This window comes from Aptenodytes patagonicus, chromosome 4 (genome assembly GCF_965638725.1).
Source record: "Aptenodytes patagonicus chromosome 4, bAptPat1.pri.cur, whole genome shotgun sequence".
NCBI classification, from domain to species: domain Eukaryota; kingdom Metazoa; phylum Chordata; class Aves; order Sphenisciformes; family Spheniscidae; genus Aptenodytes; species Aptenodytes patagonicus.
This window is the reverse complement of record NC_134952.1, coordinates 31921211-31943991: the sequence shown is the minus strand read 5'-3', so window position 1 is coordinate 31943991 and position 22781 is coordinate 31921211. Positions and strand designations below refer to the sequence as shown.

General features: G+C 44.8%; 2 protein-coding genes across 10 annotated transcripts in view; both read right to left on the bottom strand.

The window, feature by feature from the left end:
- The window catches only part of EXOC1 (exocyst complex component 1), a 34469-nt gene extending 31295 nt beyond the window's left edge, over nucleotides 1-3174 (bottom strand). For 7 of the 8 annotated variants that reach the window (XM_076336278.1, XM_076336281.1, XM_076336282.1 and 4 more), the window contains exon 1: nucleotides 3083-3174. The gene's annotated coding sequence lies outside the window, so the exon portion shown is untranslated. Of the gene's footprint in view, nucleotides 1-2786; nucleotides 2911-3082 lie in introns of those variants that run through there. The other variant, XM_076336279.1, reaches the window with a different exon arrangement.
- Nucleotides 3175-13767: 10593 nt separating this feature from the next.
- On the bottom strand, nucleotides 13768-22293 carry EXOC1L (exocyst complex component 1 like). 2 transcript variants are annotated; one of them, XM_076336276.1, is made up of 3 exons: nucleotides 22164-22293; nucleotides 18225-18355; nucleotides 13768-16437 (listed from the first exon to the last, which is right to left on the bottom strand). In XM_076336276.1, the coding sequence occupies exons 1-3, from the start codon at nucleotides 22282-22284 to the stop codon at nucleotides 16174-16176; spliced, it is 516 nt and encodes a 171-aa protein (XP_076192391.1). In that variant the 5' UTR covers nucleotides 22285-22293; the 3' UTR covers nucleotides 13768-16173. The 2 variants fall into 2 exon arrangements, with proteins under 2 accessions (XP_076192391.1, XP_076192392.1); XM_076336277.1 differs by lacking the exon at nucleotides 22164-22293 and adding an exon at nucleotides 21703-21781.
- Nucleotides 22294-22781: the final 488 nt, after the last annotated feature.

Below are 22781 nucleotides of genomic sequence, written 5' to 3'. Positions count from 1 at the left end.
GAGGGCCCATCTAATAGAATTTAATAAATTTTTCTTAAGTCAGATTTATCTTCTGGATATTGAAGTCTCTTTCATAAAAGCTTCCTTATAACAGAACAGCTCCTGGAAGACACAAACTATGGGAACAGCTACACACCTAAGGCAACAAATCTCTGAGCCTCTAGAAATACAGCTTAGGGTTTGTTTTGTGTTTTAATGTTTTGCAAAGACCTGTTTCACTGCTCTTGCCAGCTACCACATACTGTTAAATGTAACAGGCTGCTGTTCTTCCTCTTTATCCTCAAATGAGGGTCCAGCAATTGTTACAGTAATGCAGAATAAAGAAATACATCTTTGTAGCTGGTAGAAAGGTCAACTTCAAGGCCGTCTAGATCTGAAAAGGCCACAACACAGTTTTGCAAAGATAAGTCCATTAGGTTTGACTAGTTTGCTGCCTTTTCTTAGATGCATGGACTGGAGCTCAGAAATGGAACACTCCTTTTGATTATGGAGTTTCTTACCTAGCAAGGAAGTAACAGGATATTTCAAAAAGAGAAAATAAGCACATACGCTTAGTAATAAATCAAGAGATTTCTTCCAGGAATCAAGTGCTGACTTGAACCCTGTACTCTAACCAAATGCTAAAAGAGACAGACTCCTGCTGAAAGATAGTAAACAGACATTACTTATTCACTCTCATAGCCTGTAACAGCAAACACAGGAGATTGTACAAGGACATCACGGGCTGCCCTTCACACCTTCAGGTACACTGGCAGGTACAGTTTAATGCCAATGACGCAGTCGCGTACCAAATCAGACCATTAGGTTGCATGAATGAGGTACATCCACCATTAACAGCAAAAGTACTTTCCTAACAACACACAGAAGTTTGCTTTCTAGTTTTTCTTCTCATTAAGAATAGAGTTTTCAGGTGATTTAGGTGAGGTAGAGGGGCAGAAAAAGAGGTAGAGAGAGACTGGGGAGGTGGGGGGTGGTGGATCTGTTCACAGGGTTCCCCCTTCAAGTGATTCACCTCTGCAGTAACAGCATCCAACAGTGGGAGAAAGTGAAGGGTGAGAAGAAGGGGCTGTAAGAAAAGAAAGCTGTTCAGATTTGCGGGATGCATTAACAACTGGTTTGTTTAAAAACATTCACTGAGAGTTCTGAACTTCTTTGGCAATGCCTTCAAGTAAGTATGCAACAGGCTCAGAGAAAAGCATTTGTACTTCTAGCATGTTCATTTATGATGAAGGATTTGCAGAGGTAAAATAAGACCAACATTAAATTAACCGTGCACCAAACAAGAATAAAATCCCAAGGAAGTCACAAAATTCTGAAAGAGACTTCCGAGATAGACTTCAGTATAATCACCTGGTTCCCTAGCAAAGCATGGTCTAGTCCCCACCAGATTCTAGAAATGCAGGGCAGGGGGGGATGGGACGACACCACCCAATACTCAAGCTTGCAGAGACCAATCAAACAAGAAAACACCTAAAACCCCCCCAAGCTCCAGAAGATTAAGGAACTAACAATATTCACCTGATTCAGAACAGTTCCTCAAGCTACAGAGAGGTTCTAGGTAGACTAAAAAAGAGCAACACTTAGACATCACATTCCAATGCTTTCACTTAAATACAGAAGCTCCAATATTACTCTGAACTTGTGCTTTAAAATTCTACAGTGTGTTAAAACATGATTAATATACATAACATGCTACACAGCCTGAGGCCGAGACAACAAAACAATATATGGAGTTAAATTTTAGGTTGGATTTTTCTCTTGGAGATGCACTGGTTGCTTTCTCTGACAAATACACAGCAAAGACAAAAAGGTTCCTTTGGCACTTGAAACAGAAAAGGCACCTACTTTTCTTTTAGCCTTTTATGTCCCACCACCACATCTCTCAGCTTAGGGAATCTAGTAGTTTTAAAGATTAGTAACCCAAGAGCTTTGTGAAAACAAGGGCCAATATATCAGGCTGCAATCTGTATTGCCAAGTGTACAGCGCTCAGGGCATTCAAAGAAATGCTGTTTACATGACACCCCTATGGCAATATAACACTCCATAGCTGCTAACGACTTTCCCCCCCTTTCATCAAATACTGGGCCCGGCTTTTGTTTCCCAAATTGCATTAGGTTGTCATTCCCGCTACTCATCAACAGGTGCGCAAGATGAACACACAAAGTGCCAACAACCTGCTGCATTTCAGAAGTATCCCCCCTTTCCTTCCTGATTTAGGATTTTACTTTCTGCTCAACATCACATTCAGACTGCTGCAACTCACTAACCCTCCCATTTCAGTGCTAACACGTGTTGTCCAGGTTGTGCCAAATAGACCATTCCCATAAAACACGTTAAACGCAAGATCAAAGACTTGCTCTGACATACAGTCCAACTTCTCTTAAAAACTCAGCCCCCTTAGTCACAGCCACCAAAACCTTCACAATGTGCCAGGACCAAGTACATCACTAAGTTCTTCACACATGACTCCTGCTGTCCCAAAGGAACACAGAATTAAGCACAAGGAGCTGGAAATAAAGCTGCTTCCTCAGAAAGCTTCAAGAGATCTCAGACCGTGCTGCCTCTAATGAATCCCTTTAGACATTGCTGCATTTTTTTTTCCAGTGATGTTACAGACAAAGCCTCGGCTACATGAAATCTATCAAAGACATCACATCACAGACATAGCCTGTCCAGGAAATACATGGGAAAGATTCAACAGGGCAATTTGGTAAGGCTACTTAGTGACCACTTCTTAACCTCTCCAAGTGCGTAAACAGGAAAACATGCTACTCCTGCATCTTACCAGGCTAAAACGTAACACGAGAGCGTGGCCTAACTGTGACATCCCCTGGAACCGATCAATCAAAAGATCAATCATTTAACAGGAGAACTCAGAAGAGTTACTCATCGCAGCGGCGGCCCCCCAAGGGCCCGTCCGACACCAGCTTCTCCGCCTCCCACCTGCGAGCCCCGCAGAAACCGACCCGGAGACAACCCCCCGCGCAGCCGCCGCGGCTCCAGCCCGAGCCCGGCGGCCCCAGGCCCCCCCACCCAGGGCCGGGGAAGGGACGGAGGGGGCCGGGGCCGCCTCGCCCTCACCGCGGAGCCAGGGCCGGACGGGACGAGGAAGGGGGGGCGCCTCCGGCTCCGGCCGCAACTCCCCGCCGCTGCGCGCGGCCCACAACGGCCGCTTCCGCTCACGTGACGCCAGCAGCGAGACTGCAGGCTAGGAAGGCTAGGAAGCCCGCACAGCGCCCCCTACTGGGGGAGATGAGCGTAACGCCTGTAACAGCCGCCCGCCCGCCGAGCGGGGTGGGGGAAGAGAGAGGGGCGGATCGAGCCAATAGGAGCGCGGGCAGGAGCGCGGGCAGGGGCGGGGCGGGGCGGGGCTGGCCTGGCCGCGGCGCCGGAGTGTGAAGGCGGAGGGGAGCGGGCGGAAGGCGGAGGGGAGCGGGCGGAAGGCGGAGGGCGGAGGGGAGCGGGCGGAAGGCGGAGGGGAGCGGGCGGCCGCCGGCGTGGGTGCGGTTGGTTCTCCTGCCGCGGGGCGGGCTTTGCGCTGTGGCCCTAAAAGCAGCGCCGAGCCGGCCCGGGCAATAAAAGCCTACGTGGGGGGTACGCGGCGTTGCTAGGCTGGAGCGGTAACTGTACGGCGGTCTTCTGTGAACGGCCGGGCCCGGTTTGAGCCGGGCCTCGCCGGCGGGTGACACGGTTGGTGCTGAAGCACAGCTCCTCCTGGCACCCCGACTGCCGGTGCTGGGCTGGACGTTCAACGGGAGGGTGCCCTGTACACATCATGCTGCGCGGAGTAAGCGGGTCGCACTGATCACACAACGGGCTCGAATAGGAAACCCCGTGAGGCCCTGGAGTTTCTCTGGTGGCGAAGAGGCCCCGGAGGTTGTCTGGCGGTGCCGTGGTGAGGGGTGGTCCCCCTTCTTTCCACTGTGCCTGGGTGCGCCTTCCTGAGGTGGCTCCTGCCCGACTCTGAGGTGGGTTGGTTCAGGTAGGGGAAAAAAAGGGCCTGAAAAACCTCGCCAAGCTCTAAAGAGCTGGGGGGAAGAAGCTCCTTCCAGTAGCTGTGAACTGTTAGGTAAAACCCTGTTGTGTAACTATGAGGCATAAAACAGCAAGAAAAATAATGCAAATGCGATCTTTCTGTATTACAACCTGTGAGAGGTGTTTTACATGCGAGTGTGATGAGAGAACTCTTGCCATCAAAGAGTTCGTAACAGAATAGCAAAATGCCATGGGAGAAATAACATCGGTTGCACCAAAAGCAAAACCGATGTTACGTCAACTTGCATCTCATGTCTGTGTTCTCAACTGACCTCATGGCAGAGTTATTAAGAAGTTTTACATCTTTTAGGAGACAAGTCTGTTCACAAAAGAAATGTAGGTATACCTGGAGTTGAAAGATGCTGTCGTGGTTTAACCTGGCAGGCAGCTAAACACCACACAGCCATTTGCTCACTCCCCTGCAGTGGGATGGAGGAGAGAATCGGAAAAAAAAAGGTAAAACTCATGCGTTGAGATGAAGACAATTTAATAGGACAGAAAAGAAAGGGAAAATAGTAATGATGAAAGAATATACAAAACAAGTGATGCACAATGCAATTGCTCACTACCGGCTGACTGATGCCCAGCCAGTTCCTGAGCAGCAGCCCCCTGGCCAGCTTTTCCCTAGTTTATGTACTGAGCATGACGTCCCAGGGTATGGAATATCCCTTTGGCCAGTTTGGGTCAGCTGTCCTGGCTGTGCCCCCTCCCAGCTCCTTGTACATTTCCAGCCTTCTCAGTTGGCAGAGCATGGGAAGCTGAAAAGTCCTTGACTTAGTGTAAGCACTGCTTAGCAACACCTAAAACATGGGTGTGTTATCAACATTATTCTCATACTAAATCCAAAACACAGCACTGTACCAGCTACTAGGAAGAAAATGAACTCTATCCCAGCTGAAACCAGGGCAGTATCCACCCCTTATTCTATACCATCTATGTCATGCCCAGGTCCTACACTTTCCAATACATTCCAATTAGTCACCACCCCTTTTCCTGTCTTTTTATACATACACACACAGATACCATTCCCTTAGTCTATGGGCCATCCTATAAAATGTCCGTTGAGTTCATTTAGTCCATGACTTTGGCGTCCGTCTGTCATAACAGTCCTTCAGGGCAGGAGAGATGGTGTGTGGTGTTGGATTGTTGCACGCTGAAGCCAGTTCTGGTTCCATCACTGCTGCACTTTGCTCGGTTTCATCAAAGTTCATTCTTCATTAATCTGGGTGATTCTTACTGTAATACCATTGATATGGCACATAGCAACCATAGAAGTGATGACATACAGTATTATACAGCAATTAACATCATACAGTTCAGTTCATTGGCTATTCTCACCCAAAATCAAATCCCCTTGAGGTACACATCGGACTTCCCCATCCTCCCGCATCACCCAGGTCCTTGAGCAAAAGCAATCCCACGGATGGGTTTGCCTTTGCCTGAGGCAGGATTAACCCAGACTGTCTTCCCCAGCATATTTTTTATGTGCACTACAGGGACTTTATCCCTTTCCACAGTACGTAAAAGCTTTGACTGGGCAAGGCCAGCTCTATTGGCAGACCCCCTAGTGTTGACTAACCAGGTGGCTTTTGCTAAATGCGTATCCCAATGTTTGAACATCCCACCACCCATTGCTCTCAGCGTAGTCTTTAACAGTCCATTGTGTCATTTGATTTTCCCAGAGGCTGGTGCATGATAGGGGATGTGATACACCCACTCAATGCCGTGCTCTTTGGCCCAGGTGCCTGTGAGGTTGTTTTGGAAATGAGTCCCGTTGTCTGACTCAATTCTTTCCAGGGTGCCATGTCACCATAAGACTTGCTTTTCAAGGCCCAGGATAGTGTTCCGGGCGGTGGCATGGGGCACGGGATATGTTTCCAGCCATCCGGTGGTTGCTTCCACCATTGTAAGCACGTGGCGCTTGCCTTGGCGGGTTTGTGGGAGTGTGATATGATCAATCTGCCAGGCCTCCCCATATTTGTATTTCAGCCATTGTCTTCCATACCAGAAAGGCTTTAACCACTTGGCTTGCTTGATTGCAGAGCATGTTTCACATTCATGGATAACCTGTGCAATAGTGTCCATGGTCAAGTCCACCCCTCGATCACGAGCCCATCTGTATGTTGCATCTCTTCCTTGGTGACCTGAGGTGTCATGGGCCCATTGAGCTACAAATAATTCACCCTTATGTTGCCAGTCCAGATCCACCTGAGCCACTTCAATCTTAGCAGCCTGTCCCACCTGCTGGTTGTTTTGATGTTCTTCAGTGGCCCAGCTCTTGGGTACATGAGCATCTACGTGACAGACTTTTACAACCAGGTTCTCCACCCGGGCAGCAATATCTTGCCACAATGCGGCAGCCCAGATGGGTTTGCCTCTGCGCTGCCAGTTGCTCTGCTTCCATTGCTGCAACCACCCCCACAGGGCATTTGCCACCATCCATGAGTCAGTATAGAGATAGAGCACTGGCCACTTTTCTCAGTCAGCAATGTCTAAAGCCAGCTGGATGGCCTTTACTTCTGCAAACTGACTCGATTCACCTTCTCCTTCAGCAGTTTCTACAACTTGTTGTATAGGACTCCACACAGCAGCCTTCCACCTCCGATGCTTTCCCACAAGACAACAGGACCCATCAGTAAACAGAGCATATTGTTTGTCATTTTCTGGTAGTTTATTATACAGTGGGGCCTCTTCAGCACCTGTCACCTCCTCTGGCGATACTCCGAAATCTTTGCCTTCTGGCCAGTCCATGATCACTTCCAAGATTCCTGGGCCACTGGGGTTTCCTATTCGAGCTCGTTGTGTGATCAGTGCAACCCACTTACTCCATGTAGCATCAGTTGCATGATGTGTACAGGGGATCCTCCCTTTGAACATCCAGCCCAGCACCGGCAGTCGGGGTGCCAGGAGGAGCTGTGCTTCAGTACCGATCACTTTCAAAGCAGCTCGAACCCCTTCATATGCTGCTAATATCTCTTTTTCAGTTGGAGTATAGCGGGCCTCGGATCCTCTGTATCCCCGACTCCAGAACCCTAGGGGTCGACCTCGAGTCTCCCCTGGTGCTTTCTGCCAGAGGCTCTAGGTAGGGCCGTTCTCCCCAGCTGTGGTGTAGAGCACATTTTTTACATCTTGCCCTGCCCGGACTGGCCCAAGCACTACTGCATGAACTATCTCCTCTTTAATTTGTTCAAAGGCTTGGCGTTGCTCAGGGACCCATTTGAAATGGTTCTTCTTCCGGGTCACTTGATAGAGAGGGTTTACAATCAGACTGTAATTTGGAATGTGCATTCTCCAAAAACCCACGACGCCTAAGAAAGCTTGTGTTTCCTTTTTGCTAGTTGGTGGAGACATGGCTGTTATTTTGTTGATTGCATCCATTGGGATCTGACAACGTTCATCTTGCCATTTTATTCCTAAAAATTGGATCTCCTGTGCAGGTCCCTTGACCTTGCTTTGTTTTATGGCAAAACCAGCCTTCAGCAGGATTTGGACGATTTTCTTCCCTTTCTCAAAAACTTCTTCTCCTGTGTTGCCCCATATGACAATGTCATCAATGTACTGCAGGTGTTCTAGAGCTCCACCCTGTTCCAGTGCAGTCTGGATCAGTCCATGGCAAATGGTGGGGCTGTGTTTCCACCCCTGGGGCAGTTGGTTCCAGGTGTACTGGACGCCCCTCCAAGTGAAAGCAAACTGTGGCCTGCACTCTGCTGCCAAAGGGGTTGAGAAAAACACATTAGCAATATCAACTGTGGCATACCACTTGGCTGCCTTTGACTCCAGTTCGTATTGAAGTTCTAGCATGTCCGGCACAGCAGCACTCAGCGGCAGTGTGACTTTGTTCAGGCCACGATAGTCTACTGTTAGTCTCCACTCTCCATTAGACTTTTGCACTGGCCATATGAGACTGTTGAAGGGTGAGTGAGTCTTGCTGATCACTCCTTGGCTCTCCAGTCGTCGAATCAGGTTATGGATGGGAATCAGGGAGTCTCGGTTGGTGCAATATTGCCACCAGTGCATCGTCGTGGTAGCGATTGGCACCTGTTGGTCTTTGACCCTCGGCAACCCCACAACAGGAGGGGCCTCCGAGAGACCGGGCAGGGTGGACAGCTGTTTAATTTCTTCCATCTCCATGGCAGCTATACCAAAAGCCCACCGGTACCCTTTTGGGTCCTTGAAATACCCTCTCCTGAGGTAGTCTATGCCGAGGATGCATGGAGCCTCTGGGCCAATCACAATGGGGTGCTTCTGCCACTCATTCCCAGTTAGGCTCACTTCAGCCTCCAATAGAGTTAGCTGTTGGGATCCCCCTGTCACTCCAGAAATACAGATGGGTTCTGCCCCTTTATAGCTTGATGGCATTAGGGTACACTGTGCACCGGTGCCCACTAGAGCCTTATACTCCTCTGGGTCTGATGTGCCAGGCCACCGAATCCACACAGTCCAGTAAACCTGGTTGTCCCTTTCCTCCACCTGGCTGGAGGCGTGGCCCCTCTAGTCCTGGTCATAGTATTTGTCACTCACTTCTTGTAAATGCGAATCAGAAGTCCCTTTATTAACATCGGAAGTAAAATCAGCCCTTCTACTCTGTCTGGGGAACTGCTCACTGGAAACTGGAGCAGCAATTTTCCTGGATGAACCCCCTTTTGTGATTGTTTTTCCTTGCAACTCACGTACCCGTGCCTCTAGGGCTGAGGTAGGTTTTCCATCCTACTTCCTCATGTCTTCTCTGTGGTCATGCAGGTAAAACCACAGGGTGCCCCATGGTGTGTACCCTCTATAACCTCTCTCTTGAGCAGAAGAACACTGACTCCTAATGAGATACTGATCCGTACAGGTGGGGAGTAGGACATATCCTCTTTGAGTTGCTGGACCTCCAGGACAGTTTCTCCACAGCCAAAATGAAGGAGGAAGAGATACTTCCTTCGTATTCCTGGAGTTGGCCAGCCAATTCATCCACCGTTGGTCCCTCTTCATCTTTCCAGGTCAGTATTGCCAATGAGTTGGCATACGACACTGGTGCGCTCCATATCAACTTCCGCCACATGGGTCATGTGCACTCGACTTCATCTGGATCTTTGGATAACTGCTTGTTGTTCAGGTCACCATAAACCACCTCCAGCACAGCTAATTCCCTCAGGTATTGGATACCTCTCTCCATGGTGGTCCATGGGCGATATATAACGTCTTGCTTGAAAGGATATCTTTCCTTCATACCTGACAGTAGCCACCCCTTTTCCAATCACTTTGTCAATGTCCCCTTCCCTAGAAAGGGATCCCAGCTGCTTGGCTTCCCTACCCTCCAATTCCAGGCTAATGGCCCCGTTATCCCAGCATCGGAGCAGCCAGGTGACAATGTGCTCGCCTGGACGATGGCTGAAATCTTTTTGCATGTCTTGGAGCTCATTCAGGGATAGGGATTGGGCGGTTTCCATCTCATTTATGGGTTCTGCCTCTTCTTCCTCCTATTCTCATGATGGCCCTGCTTCGGTGTAGTCTGCCTCGTCCACTTCTTCCCTTAGTAGGGGAAGAGTTTCTTCCCTTACTAAACGAGCTGACTTTTGCTTCCAACATTTCTTCTTGTGTATCAGGGGCAACTGATACTGGCACGGGTTGGTTCTGTGGTTCAGCTGCAGTGCCTGTTGCGGGGGGGTTGAGTAGCCGCAGTGCCTGTCGCAGGGGTTGGAGTAACCGCGGTGCGTGTCGCGGGGGTTGGCGTAGCCGCAGTGCCTGTTGCTTTGTCGTCAGATCCAGAGACCTTCGCTTCCCCTTGAGGGTACTGAATGGTGTTGAACAGGGCTTGGTAGGCATGGGCCAGGCCCCAGCACATTGCAGTGATTTGTGTCTCTCTGGAATTGCCAGGGTGACAGCTTTTAAGGATTCCGCACTTGTTCAGGGGTGAAGTTCCAAAACACTGGAGGTGCCCACTGTCCTAGGTACTTGCCCATCCTATCCCACACACCCTGCCACTCATAACTATCCAGCCTCGGGGCAGATCTCTGGGTGGTATTCTTAAATAGTTGTTTATCCTTAAACAAGACCTGAACCACATTCAGGAGACATACCAATAGGAACATGCTGGTTTCAACATCCCAAGGATATTCAAAATTCTCAAGAGCTATTGTAAGTAGCCTGGGGGAGAAGGGGAAGGTGAAGGAGCAGAGGAAAGTGTCCCCCTTTGTCTCCCCCATAGATTGGCTCTCCAAGGAGAAAAGGTAAAAAGTGTAATTATTAATAGTTTCCAAGAGGTGGTTCCTGAAGTACGGAGATGACAGCAATGCTAAGTACAAATACCAGGTTAGTCTCATGCCAGTAATTTTATCACATCATAAGCCAGTGCTACACAGTACAGCATAATGATAACCTTAATCTAGCTCCCAGAGGTGATAAACAGCACAACAGGGAACGTGTACAGCAAGGAAGGTGTTACATAGCACAACTCTGAGAACAAGCACAACAACTCTGAGAGCAAATACATCAACATTGCAACCAGCGACTATTAACCTAATAATGAATGCTTATAACAAATTTGTTTTAACATGCTCTGGTCAGATCTGTCGTTATCTCAACCCTTCGTGCCTCACATTGGGCATCAAAAAAGGACTGTTGTGGTTTAACCCGGCAGGCAGCTAAACACCACACAGCCGTTCGCTCACTCCACCCCCCACAGTGGGATGGGGGAGAGAATTAAAAAAAAAAGTAAAACTTGTGGGTTGAGATAAAGACAATTTAATACGACAGAAAAGAAAGGGAAAATAATAAAAATGATGAAAGAATATACAAAACAAGTGATGCACAATGCAATTGCTCACCACCGGCTGACTAATGCCCAGCCAGTTCCTGAGCAGCAGATCCCCGGCCAGCTTTTCCTCTAGTTTATATACTGAGCATGACATCACACGGCATGGAATATCCCTTCGGTCAGTTGGGGTCAGCTGTCCCGGCTGTGTCCCCTGCCAAGTTCTTGTGCACCCCCAGCCTGCTCGCTGGTGGGGTGGGGTGAGAAGCAGAAAAGGCCTTGACTCTCTGTAAGCACTGCTCAGCAGTAACTAAAACATCCCTGGGTTATCAACATTATTCTCATGCTAAATCCAAAACACAGCACTATACCAGCTACTAGGAAGAAAATGAACTCTATCCCAGCCAAAACCAGGAGAGATGTATACGATACATTACAATATGACAGTATCTTAGAATTTCAAATGACGAAGAAGTCCATCTCTGACCGCATGCTGTAATTCAGTTTGGCCACAGCATCATGATTAAGATAACTTCTGTGAAAAGCATTCAGATTTTGGCTTTACCCCTAAGCAGAAGCACCCTTAGTAACTGACAGTCTTTGATGCCAGTGATAATTCAGAGGGAACAGTTACTCTGTGACTAGTGATCATGAAATTTAGGATTTGGCATCTAACCATGAGAAATGATGTCTAAATCTGGCCGTAGCTACTTGTAGCCACTGCTGAAGTGAGTGAGAACTGGAACTACCTTCCAGTTCAAACTTCGCTGTGACGGAGGTTCTCCACACGATCAATACACTTAACTCATTTTTAGTATTATTAATGTAAATTAATATCATATTTCTTCAATGCTTGTATGCAGAGTTAAGGAAAGGCTGAAATCATTACAGATTACTTAAACTGTATGACTTATTCACATTAATATATCCGTATGCCTTTAGGGTATGGCTGATAAAATGTATTATCCGGGCCATGACCAATAAAGAACAACAGAAATCACCTTTTCCAAGTGATTCTTATAAATTGCCAAAATGTAGACTTTTAATATGTAAAACTGTGATTTCATCATTTTGTATCTTTTTTCCACTTGACTGAAAGCATTAAACATTACTGACCAACAGAGTCTTGCTGAATGTACTTCTATTTTCTGGCTTACTTACAAAACAACATGCTGTATACTTCTATAATATATCATTCATGAGGGCCAAGGTTAAAAGAGAAGTTACAGTTTGGTAATTTCTCAGTTCAGCCACAAAATGTAACTGTCTCTGGCTAGATCTATAAAGACTGGACAAGGCAGCCATAAAAGATTGGACAAGGTTTCATAAAGCTGTTATTATTAGTCAAAACCCTTCTAGTTTCCTGTCTTTAGCTGTTAATTCTGCTAAAGGGCAACCCCGCCCCCCCCCAAGTAGGTTGTTAATGCTAAAATGTGATTACACATATTAACACTGACATGAGATCTTCTTCCAGGATGCACAGTGCTATTCTCTCCCCTCCTATTTTAGCTTCCCACAGATGCTCTTTAGAAAGGGCCTTTGATCTCCCAATACTGACTTTAACTCAAGATAAAATATTCTTAAATTACATATTACAAATTATGTAATACAATCTCCTGCTTTACTGGAAGAAGATAGATTCATATGCTGAAAGTGACTGAAAGTATTGGGGAATAGGTAGATGACAGGGAAAATAGTATAGGCTTTCGTTGGGAAGAGGTGGGTTACTATCTGTACGACTCCAAAATATAAAGGAGAAGAATGAGAAGTAACCCAGAAGGCACGGTCCAGAACAGGCTCCCTGCTCTGTTTCACTTCCAAAATTATTTTTAAAATTCTGCATTGATCTGTATTTGCTTAATTTAAGATGCAGGAAAAGATTAGTTATCCATGAAAGATAAACACACAGGAAAAGAGTCCTTCTGTTTTAAATATAAGGTCATGGGTCTTAGATGGTGAAAATTATCTTAAATCCATGAACTCCAGTGGAACTTTGCCAGTGCATTTTTTGTTGATATGGAACTATCTTATCTGAATGATGATGTTAAATGCTTTTTATAGCATGGAGCTGCAGGAAACGGATGTATTTTTTTAAGTATAGAATAAGACAAATATGGTATTGCTAAATGCTACATACAAAATATTCATAGGTTTCCCCGTATTCTTAATTCTGATGTTGGTTAAAGAGTTTAAAAAAATACACTTGGGAAAAAAACATCATCTGTCTTTTATGGCAGCCTCTATTCTCTTTCTGCCTTTTAAACAAGTGAGCATAAAGTTCTGTTTGCTCGTTATCACTCTTCTTCATGTTCAGGCTGCCGTATTTTTTCTTTTCTCCGGAACAGATATGGCCGATAACAATTCCTGTCTTCTGAAGAAAATCCACATTATATCCACAATCTCAAGTATTAATTCACTCCATCATTTAGTTGAAGCCTTTTATAAGAATGCTACAAATGCATTTGTGATAATCCTTTACTCCTGTAAATTTCTTCCTATTCAGTTTTGGAGAAGTCTTCCAGGAGAAGCAGTTGAATCCCCAGATACTATATTTCAAACTACATTCTGTATATCCAATGTCAGGAAGTGTGATGTAGGAAACAATTCTGCATGAATTGAAAGATGGGCTATTTAGCCTGTCGGGTCTTCTCCTTTTATAATTTAGCATATTCTCTATCTCCTGTGGTGCTGCTGTGCTATACTAACCGCAAAGTGACAGTCTCCCGCACCTCAGGACAAAGACTTTCCATAGTGCCATCAGGTCAGTCTAGCGATTACACAGTGTCTTGGTATTTGACATCTTATAAAGAACTGTGTAAATGTAAGGAGCCCCTAAATTAGGTCTGCATAGATCTTTTAAAGTATTTATCCTTTTGATAATAACTGAAGTAATTTACATGGACAATCTCTTTTTTTCTCCTTTCGTTTTGTTTAGTCTGATCGCTTAGTGAAGAATGTCTGAAATATTATGTTATCAGACAGAAGAAACGACAAAAAGATTTTAATTGCATATTATTCCACGTAAAATGCAGGCTTATTTGTCTTCTAATATAGTCAGTTTAATGTTTATACAGTACAAGAATAGAAAGATATAAACTACTGATGCAAGTCCATTAAATACAGTTGAACATTACAGTAATTTTTAGCTTATCAGTTTCTAACACAATACAGACAATTATTGGTCAGGAATTCCCTACACCTGTACTTTATTTCAAAAGAATGCTCTGAAGTGCTTATTATTAGAGGTTCTATGTTTTTATTACAAGATGAATGATGGGAGCTTTTCCACCCAGAAAATATTTCCTTGTGCCTATTAAGCAAAGAATTTGTAAATATTACAGAAAACAGTGACCTCTACAATTAATACATAGTCCAAGCAAGACAACGTATCATAGATAATAGTGGTCTGAATTATACTTGCTATTGAAGATGGTTTTGTGGAACCTGGATGTTGGGCAAATACTTCTTGTAGCTATGGATCAAATGTTACAACACACATACTTGCACTGGATTATCCCAAAGACGTTCTGAAAAGAACAACTGCATTTCATAAACAATTACTATAAATACAGTCCTTCTCTCTAACAGTATCTAGGTGGCAAATGTAAGACTTAAGTCCTTACAAATTCCAGAAGATTTGTGTTACCCACATAAACTGCCTTCACAGCTGTCAAGATACACTTAATTACTAAGATTTGGGTTAGAATGAATGTACTTTACAACATATGCCTAGAATAAATACACAGTTTCTGAAGATTAGCTAATCAAAGGTATGGCCTTTCCTATATACAAGCAATAGGATAACATTTAAAAAGTAAAGTAGAAAGCTGTACGTTTTATACAGTTTTTCAAATATACTCTCACTTATTTGATGTTATTTCAATTTTGAATCCAAAGTACATTTACACCAATGTTTTCGAAGGTGCGAGTCCATGTGAAAGACAACAGTGAAGTATGAGTCAACAGTACCCTTGCGCGACTATCCCATTTTACAGACGGCAGGTACTGAGAGAGAACATTAACCAGCTCGTGATTTCCCAGGAGCTATTCACATCAGCCAGCTTTAGGTACGTAGCTGGTTCAGTCCACACCTAGTCTCCCTGTACTCTCTTGGCCGGCAAAAGAGAAGGCAAATTTTCTCCTGCAGGACGTTCTGACCAGAAGCTTCCCTGAATGACCTTTTGGGTTGGCATTTCTTTATTGACTATGGGAAGAGCAGCCAACTAGCTTAGCTGACTGACATTGGGAATATCACTGTGCTTCTTATTGTCAACATCGTTCCTCTTCAGCTCTTGCTCAATACAGCTTTAATTCATCCTCTGTTTCTACTGTAATATAATGCTGTCACAAGTCCAGCTGTTATTTTTTGTTATGGGTGAGATCTTCCAAACCACTCAGTAGACTCTACCCCATGTTAAGTGTAACTCTAAGTACTAATACACTTTTAAGTAGTGCACTGAATATGCTAACGCATAGCTAGAAACTGGTGAAAATTACTCTCATAATTCTGTGAATTTTGAAAAGTCTATCACTTGCCTACAAAGTAACTGTGGTAGCCAACAACTACTGTTTACATAGTATTTTGTTAACTCTCGGTCCAGAGGTAGAGAAGAGACATAAACAAACAATTTCCATTCCCTAACCAGGCCTGTTCATAGACATAAGCAATAAAGTGCAAGAAAGAAGATGTTAACGATACAAAAGAAAAAAGTTCTGAAAGGTCTGACAAATAAAGCAATTCTGCTTAAGAACATTCATTTTTCTGTTTCTAAGACAGTACCACAAATAATGGGAAGGCCGAAGTGAGTACGAAATGTTTTGAGGGAAAAATAACATAACTGCATAGGTGAAAAGTTGGTCCCGTGGGACCTGAATGCAAAACTCCGATTCATCAGGATGAGGGTTTGATTCTTGTACTGATATAGGTGTGATCTCTTTAACGAAGTTCTGTATTTCAACACATTTGAAAATGGAAGTGTGCATCATTCTCATACAGAACTCATTTGGTTGCTTTCTTTTTTCTACTTCCAGGATGTAAATTAACTGTTAATGCTCTTAATGCTTTAAAAATATTTCCAGCTATTAATGAAAGATAATTTATACCTCCATGAACATATGAGCAAATGCCGAACTCTACTTACATAAGCAATCACCACTGACCGTGAGAATTACTGGTCCTATGTTGAAAATCTCATATATTTGTATTTGCCAGAGCGAGGCCCTCCTAATGTATATAAATGAATGGTCTATTATTTATGTAAAAAGTATGTTCCCTTTTTTACTTATATGTAAAATTAAAAAGCAGATACTGCATATCACTTACTATCTCTTTGATCAGATGATTTATGAAATGCTGGTCAATGAAAGTCAACCAGTCACCTTAATGTTAGAAAATGCATCTTTAGGACAAAGGACACAGGGAGAGACATAAAAGGTTGGAAGCATAGAAGCATATCCTCATAAGTACTAAGCAATCCCTATTGTTGGATGACCAGATTGAATCATCATTCAGGTAGGTGTCATCAAAGTTCACAATCTTCAAGTCCTTCTTAAGGTACATTTCATTCAGTTTGCTTAGCGTTCGAGCAAAGGTATATTTAGATGCACAACTATATGCTTCCAGATTGTAGACTTTGTGGAAGTGCATATCAAAATATGGATTATCCTAAAAAAACGGAGGGAGAATGAAATTATTACACGCATTACAGATGTTAGAACAGCAATCTGTTGTTCTCTGCCCACCTACCTTCAGGGCTTTTTCTCAGTTTGACGGACTCTAAAGGACTTTGCTATTTCTGCTATTCATACTAAAGGGTCTTTTAAAACTTTACAAAGTAGCAGTTTATAATTAGCTGCTATTCTTTGCCATTAGGAGTTTTGCCCTAGTAAAACTTTCAGAGTTTGCCCAAGCCATACGCTGCACTTTATTGGGATTATACAACCTTGTTTTGAAATGAACCAATTTGTCATGTTGCCTAAAACACACTGTATGAAAAGCACTTGCCTTGGACTATAACTATATATGCCTGTCAGAAGAAGAATATTGATTGCCCTTCCTGCCTAAATTGTAATTCTCTGTGCTTTCTGGCTCTTTGGCACAATTAATCCTAGCAGCAGCTAAGTTCTGTTAAATTCTATGGATATGAATAACTATTAGGAATATTTATAGCAGTGTTAATCACCCTATAATTACGAGTTTGAGGTTCATTTAGGCTTTTCTTTAACCAAAAATGAGACCGATTTTGATCAACTCAGTCATGGAAGGCTGAATCATCTCTGAAGGATAATTTAGCACAACACTTCAGAAAAAAGCTAATTCATGTGGGCAAGCGATAAGGAAATCCTCTGGCTGCCTTGGCTGGGGAAGGGACAGGAACATCTCCAGAAGCAAGATCACTTGGAGAGGGGACGTAAAGTATTATTAGTTTTGGCTCTTTTTCCCCTCTGGCCTAAACTGCAAAGAGCTCTCAGGGTGCAGGGATACTCTGAACCTGAGCTCACCTCCTCCGTCTCCCAGGTTCCTAGTTTTAGACTTGAGGGCGATGTGCTCAGGACAAAAGGAGAACAACCACAGTCTGTCATTTTCCTTGGAGCAAGGCTCTGAAACCTTTCCTGTGGGCTCTTGATTTCTCTTTCACTAGGATAATGTAATCTGAATTCTATTTTATGTTCATTTGAAAGCACTTTCAAAGGGAAAAAAGTCATTTTTTCCTGGACTACATTTATTATGCATGGATGACTGTTAAAATGTCTTCTCATACATGCAGTGAGATATTCTCCTCGGCACATTCTTCTAGCTTTCGTAAAATAGGATTTAATTCTACTTTTGGTGTTGTTCTGTATCGTACTACTGCAGCCTCATTTTACCCTTCTGAAGTTGTATCTGGGAGATTAGGACTTTTTTACGAGTAAGTCAGCCAGATCTAGCCAAAGCTGTTTCATATTTACACACACGAATACACAAATATTTAATTGATCCAAGTAATGTGTGATTAAGCTGTGTGAAAGAGGCACAATTTTGTGAGCTGGTACACCAAACAATGCACTTGCAAGACGTTGTCACACAGAGAACAGGTTCATACATTCAACTGACAGTGTCACATTCTCCATAAAAATATTTAACGAAATTTTGTTTTCAAATACACATTAAAATCTATGGGATTAACTCCAGTTTACACTAAGAGCTGCAGGTGGAGAACTTTTATTCCCAGTTATGATGAACAAATTAGAAAACGTCTAGCTTGTCCCTCAGATCTCAACCGGAGAGATGAAGATTACAACAAACAAGAAAATCTCTCCTTCCTCCCCCCCGCCCCCCCCAACAGTGCAAATGCGATACGGAGCCTCTCGCATGCAATAAAAGCAAAGTTCCTGGGAGGTTTGATTTATTTTGGTTTTTACATAAAGAAAAGTATACTCTAATATATATACTTAATAATATATAACACTTACAGTATCTGCCTCTTTTCCATCAATCATCTCCAGATCTTTCAAAAACCACTTTTCAACTATTTCATATTTCTCCTCTCGATCCACTCGCAAGTGTTTAACCATACATATTTCTACTTCTTCACTTTTAGTCACTACAAGAAAAAAATAGTTTAGATATGCAAGCAAGTACTTCCCAAAAGTTCCAGTAATAAAAGACTTAATCAAACTACATTTTAGATAATAACTTAAACGATGACGGGCAGGGCTATATAGGGCTGTGCCGGACTTAATAGTTTTATTTTGCCCAGGTAGTAGGAATAGCACCATGTTCTCAGCCTATGAAACCTGTCAGCTTTTAGTAGATTTAGGATTTACCTTACCGGTCCTGTGAAAAGAAAACCTTGTCTGAGCAAAAGCGTTTCACCTGAATTCACTAGCAGTGCAATGAAAGCCTAATTCTGGCACTGGATCTCTATGGATAATCCACGTAACCTGCTTACTTCAAGGGGAAATCTTTTGGGGTGCTGGAGTCAGAAAATTGCAAAACCGCTACCAAGGCTCTGTATTTACATGACTTGTGCTATACTTCCCATTTTGTGGATGAAGTTCTCGTATGAAGCCATTACTTTTTTTAAAGCAAAACTCTTCTTTCCCTATAAAACATGTAAGCAGGCCACTTAACAAAAATAACATTGAAAATATTTCTTAAAGCTTCAAGTTGCCCAATGCTATCTTTGTAGAAATTACTATTTTCCAACTTAGGCAGGAAATGAGAGTAAAAAGAGCACGAAGAGACTCTTTGCAATAACTACCATTATTAATTGATTACATTGAGTGCTGCGTAGGAGATCGGATTTCTGCAACGCACAATAATGAGTGTGAAAAGCACCGGAGCCTGAACAATCTCCTGCACATCCAGCATGACGGCTGCAGGGCAGGCCACTTCCCCAAGCCGTCCGGTAGCCTAAGGTAAAATGTCACCTACGTCTGGCAGGAGCATTTTGACATCATAGCACGAGGCTACAGTTGCAGGAGCAAAATTCTTTTATTTCTAAATACTGCCTGAATTTTTGAAAACCCGTTTTGAAACTTGACTAATTTTATCTCATTCCTGTTAAAACGCCTCTTACTTCTCACCTGTTTATAAGACAATGATTATTAAACAAAGACAAACAAAGGATCTATGTTGGAGATATGCCTTCTTTCCATTGCAAAGAAAAACAGCGGAAAAGGTATGTAAATTGATTATAATTTCTCTCAGCCTATGGCTCCCCTGCCTGGGAAATACAAATCATTGTTGCTTTTTTTTCTGGTCCTATCAGTCGTAGTTGCTCAATGATTTTTAACCAAAGGACCACCACTGTGTTATCTTCTATGGAGAAGTTACAATGGTTTTCATTTGCAAGCACATCTAGTAGGCTAATCTTCGAAAGTTCTCTTCATCCTTTCAGTTTCTCCCATTTTGTTTGTTTGCTTGCTTGCTTGTGAGGGAATATGTTGCCTCCCTCAGAGTTAAAACAAAAGGAAGCAAGCCCAACCCCAAAAGCCCCCAGTCCTGCAGAAATACAAGGGGATGTCCTAGAGGCCGCCAGGTCCCACAGACTGCCACTTTGCTACTCCTCATGCAGGAGCAGAAATCGTATGACATAAGGACAGAGCACAGATGTGTTAGGAGTAACGAAACCAGGAGTGTGTCCTGCCCAGTGGTGAAACTTGGGTGGACTACTTTCAACTTAAAAAAAAAAAAATCTTTCTTTACTTTTCCTGCATTTTAGATATTGCTTGTTCTTGCACTCGGTTAACAGAATTAAAGAAAATTTAATTTTTTATCTAGAACATGAACTCCGATCTACCATGTCATTCTATTAAACTCTAAAAGCTTTTCTTGGGGAGGGCACGGCTATGGCAATGCCTTCATAGAGCACAAACTATTTCTTAAGGTCTTCCATGGACCACCTTTTTCAGAGTCTCTGTTGGATAATACAATGTTATACCTACCATTCTCAGGCATACCCGTACTGGGTTGTGAAAATCCCTGAATGCGGTTGCGTTTCAGCTTGACGTTCTTCCAGGGTTTATAAAGCATTTAGTGAAAGGATATTATTGCCTTCATGCAAGAACTGGGACTTGCTATTGTGAAAAGGAAGGGAAATAATGTTGGGCATATGGCACAAAAATAACATTGTTCAGTTATCCACACCAAGATTTTGTGGTAATACAGATTTCAAAAGGCATAGACTTCTAAAGTTTTGCCTATAGTTTGTCTGATTTTAATTCTTTTTTGTTATGGTAATTGAAATCAACAGGAATATACTGAGGTCGTATTGCAGGGATAAGATTTTAGAGAATGTGCTTCGCTCCTACAGAATCACAGCAGATTACAGTAGCTGCCGGCAGCCGGACGCAACCCATCTTTCAGAATCAGATTTCCACTCTGCTCACCATTTACTTGACTATGCCTGAATATATGAAGAGAGTTTAATATTGGATACTGGAGAGATCCCACTTTTAATACTCTACATAAATGTTCCTTTATGTATTCAGAGACTTCCAATCAGTTAATCTGATTAGAGGCTTTCTTTAATGGCTTGTTCTCCTTTACCTTAAAAATAAATTTTTAGTAAAGATTTTAAAGGTGCGTGATGTTATTTCTCCTCTTTGGATGTTTCGTAACAGCGAACTGTTTAGATCTACCACATGCAACTAAAAATACTTCTACCAGATAGTTTTATAAACTATGAATCAGGTTGGTATTTCGGTACATTTAGAAGCTCTGTGATGTTCAGGAATCCATTTCTTAAAACTATTTTTACAGTTCTAAAATACGAAGCCTGTTCTACCAAAATTACATGAGCACAGGGAACATAGCTTGCTTAGTATTTCCAGTGATCTGTAAAACAACTTAAATATTCTAAAGACTTCAGATGTTTAGAAAGATAATGATCACAGAATACGGTTGACATCATCCCATATCGGATGTTAACCCAATCTATGTCTCAAGTACATAGATTATTTCTACCCGTTACATGTATTTTGAACCTGAAGAGGAAACAGACTGGAAGAAGCACTCACTTCAACCTAACTACTTATGGATGAGAGCATTTCTCTTTTTGAGTATCTTTCACTATTGTGAAATAAAAAACAAACAAACTTTTCTGAAACCTTGTTCTAAAAATGATATGAAACAGATACACTTGAAATCAAATTTAGTAAGTAGACAGATAATTAAGCTTATCACTCGCAGCAATCTTGTTTTACTCACAGTTCGTGCTAATTACTAACTCAAATGTGTATTTATTTAAACCACAAGTCTAGTTTAGTGTTCCCAAAGTCATTGGGACAATATGTAGGACATTAGACCAAGACAAGGGACAGTGCCAAAGCTCTAAAAATTACAAATGTTTCCTGCAATGTTAGTGTATTGTTCTGCTTTCTTATGGGAAAACTAGTTAGAACTACGGTAAGGTATCGCTCTTTTAAAAGCAGATGAGGCACTCACAGCACTGCCACGTCCTCAACACTTTCAGCACTCGTGTTGGAAGTGTCACCTTTCTCCGCCGGTATCAAAGCTCCAGCCCGTATGAATCAGAAATCGGAGAAAACGCCGTTTCTGAAGGCTGCCGGCTGCGCGGGGACAGCGAGCTGGGTTTCGTGCCGTGCTGGGGAGCTGCCGGAGCTGCGGGCGGCGCTGCGGGCGGCGCGGCGGGCCCGGGGCTGCAGCCGCCCCGCGCCGAGGCGCTCCCCGCTCCCGCCCCGCCACCGGCCCCGGCGGGAGCCGAGCCCCGGCCCCGCTCCCTCGCACACCCAGGTACGCGCACCCTCGCATCGCCACGCACCCATCCGCCCCCACGCGCGGCCATCCTTGGGCACCCACGCCCACCTCCCCTCGCACACCCACTCGTGCACTCCCAGGCGCCGACCCAGGCGCCCGCGCCCCCGCCCGGCGGGCTGCCCCGGTACCTGCGGCGCACAGGTAGCAGCGCTCGGCGCCCGAGCCCTCCACCTCGATGAACTCGTGCAGCCTCCGCCGCCGGGGGCCGAACAGCCTCTTCGCCAGGTCCTCCTTCAGCAGCGAGGACATCGCCCCCCCTCTCCCCCCCGCGGAGCTGCTCAGCGGCGGGTGCCGGCCCCCCGCGCCCCGCAGCCGCCGCGCCGCGCCGGGCACCCGCGGGGCACCGCGGCGGAGGCTGCCCCCCGGCCGCGCAGGGCCCCCGGGCGCGGGGGAGGCATCGCTAGCAGCGGCCCCCGGCGGGGTCCCGCCCCCCCCCCCCCCCGGCCAGCCCCCTGCGCCGCCGGGACCAGACGCCGTTAAGGCTCCGGCCGCCGGCGCGGGGAGAGGCCGGGCCGCGGATCTCCCCGCCCCACGGGTGCCTGCCCGCCCTCCCTGCCCCCCGCCCCCCCATCTCTCTCTGCCGGCGGGGCCTCGGGGCCTCTCCCGGCGGGACGCTCCCGTCGCAGAGGGCCGGTGCTGGCTCTGCTGCCCCGCCGGTGGCGGGACCGCGCGGGGCCTGAGCGAGGTCCCGGCGGCCGTGGCGGGGCGGAGATGCCGTCGGGGCGCCGGCCCGGGCGGCCTGCCTG

Coding starts and splice junctions, on each gene's coding strand:
- EXOC1L (XM_076336276.1), bottom strand. CDS start 22,284: ATGTCCTCGCTGCTGAAGGAGGACCTGGCGAAGAGGCTGTTCGGCCCC. Junction 18,356..22,163: donor CTGCTACCTGTGCGCCGCAG/GTACCGGGGCAG, acceptor TTTTTCTTGTAG/TGACTAAAAGTGAAGAAGTA. Junction 16,438..18,224: donor ATGGAAAAGAGGCAGATACT/GTAAGTGTTATA, acceptor CCGTTTTTTTAG/GATAATCCATATTTTGATAT.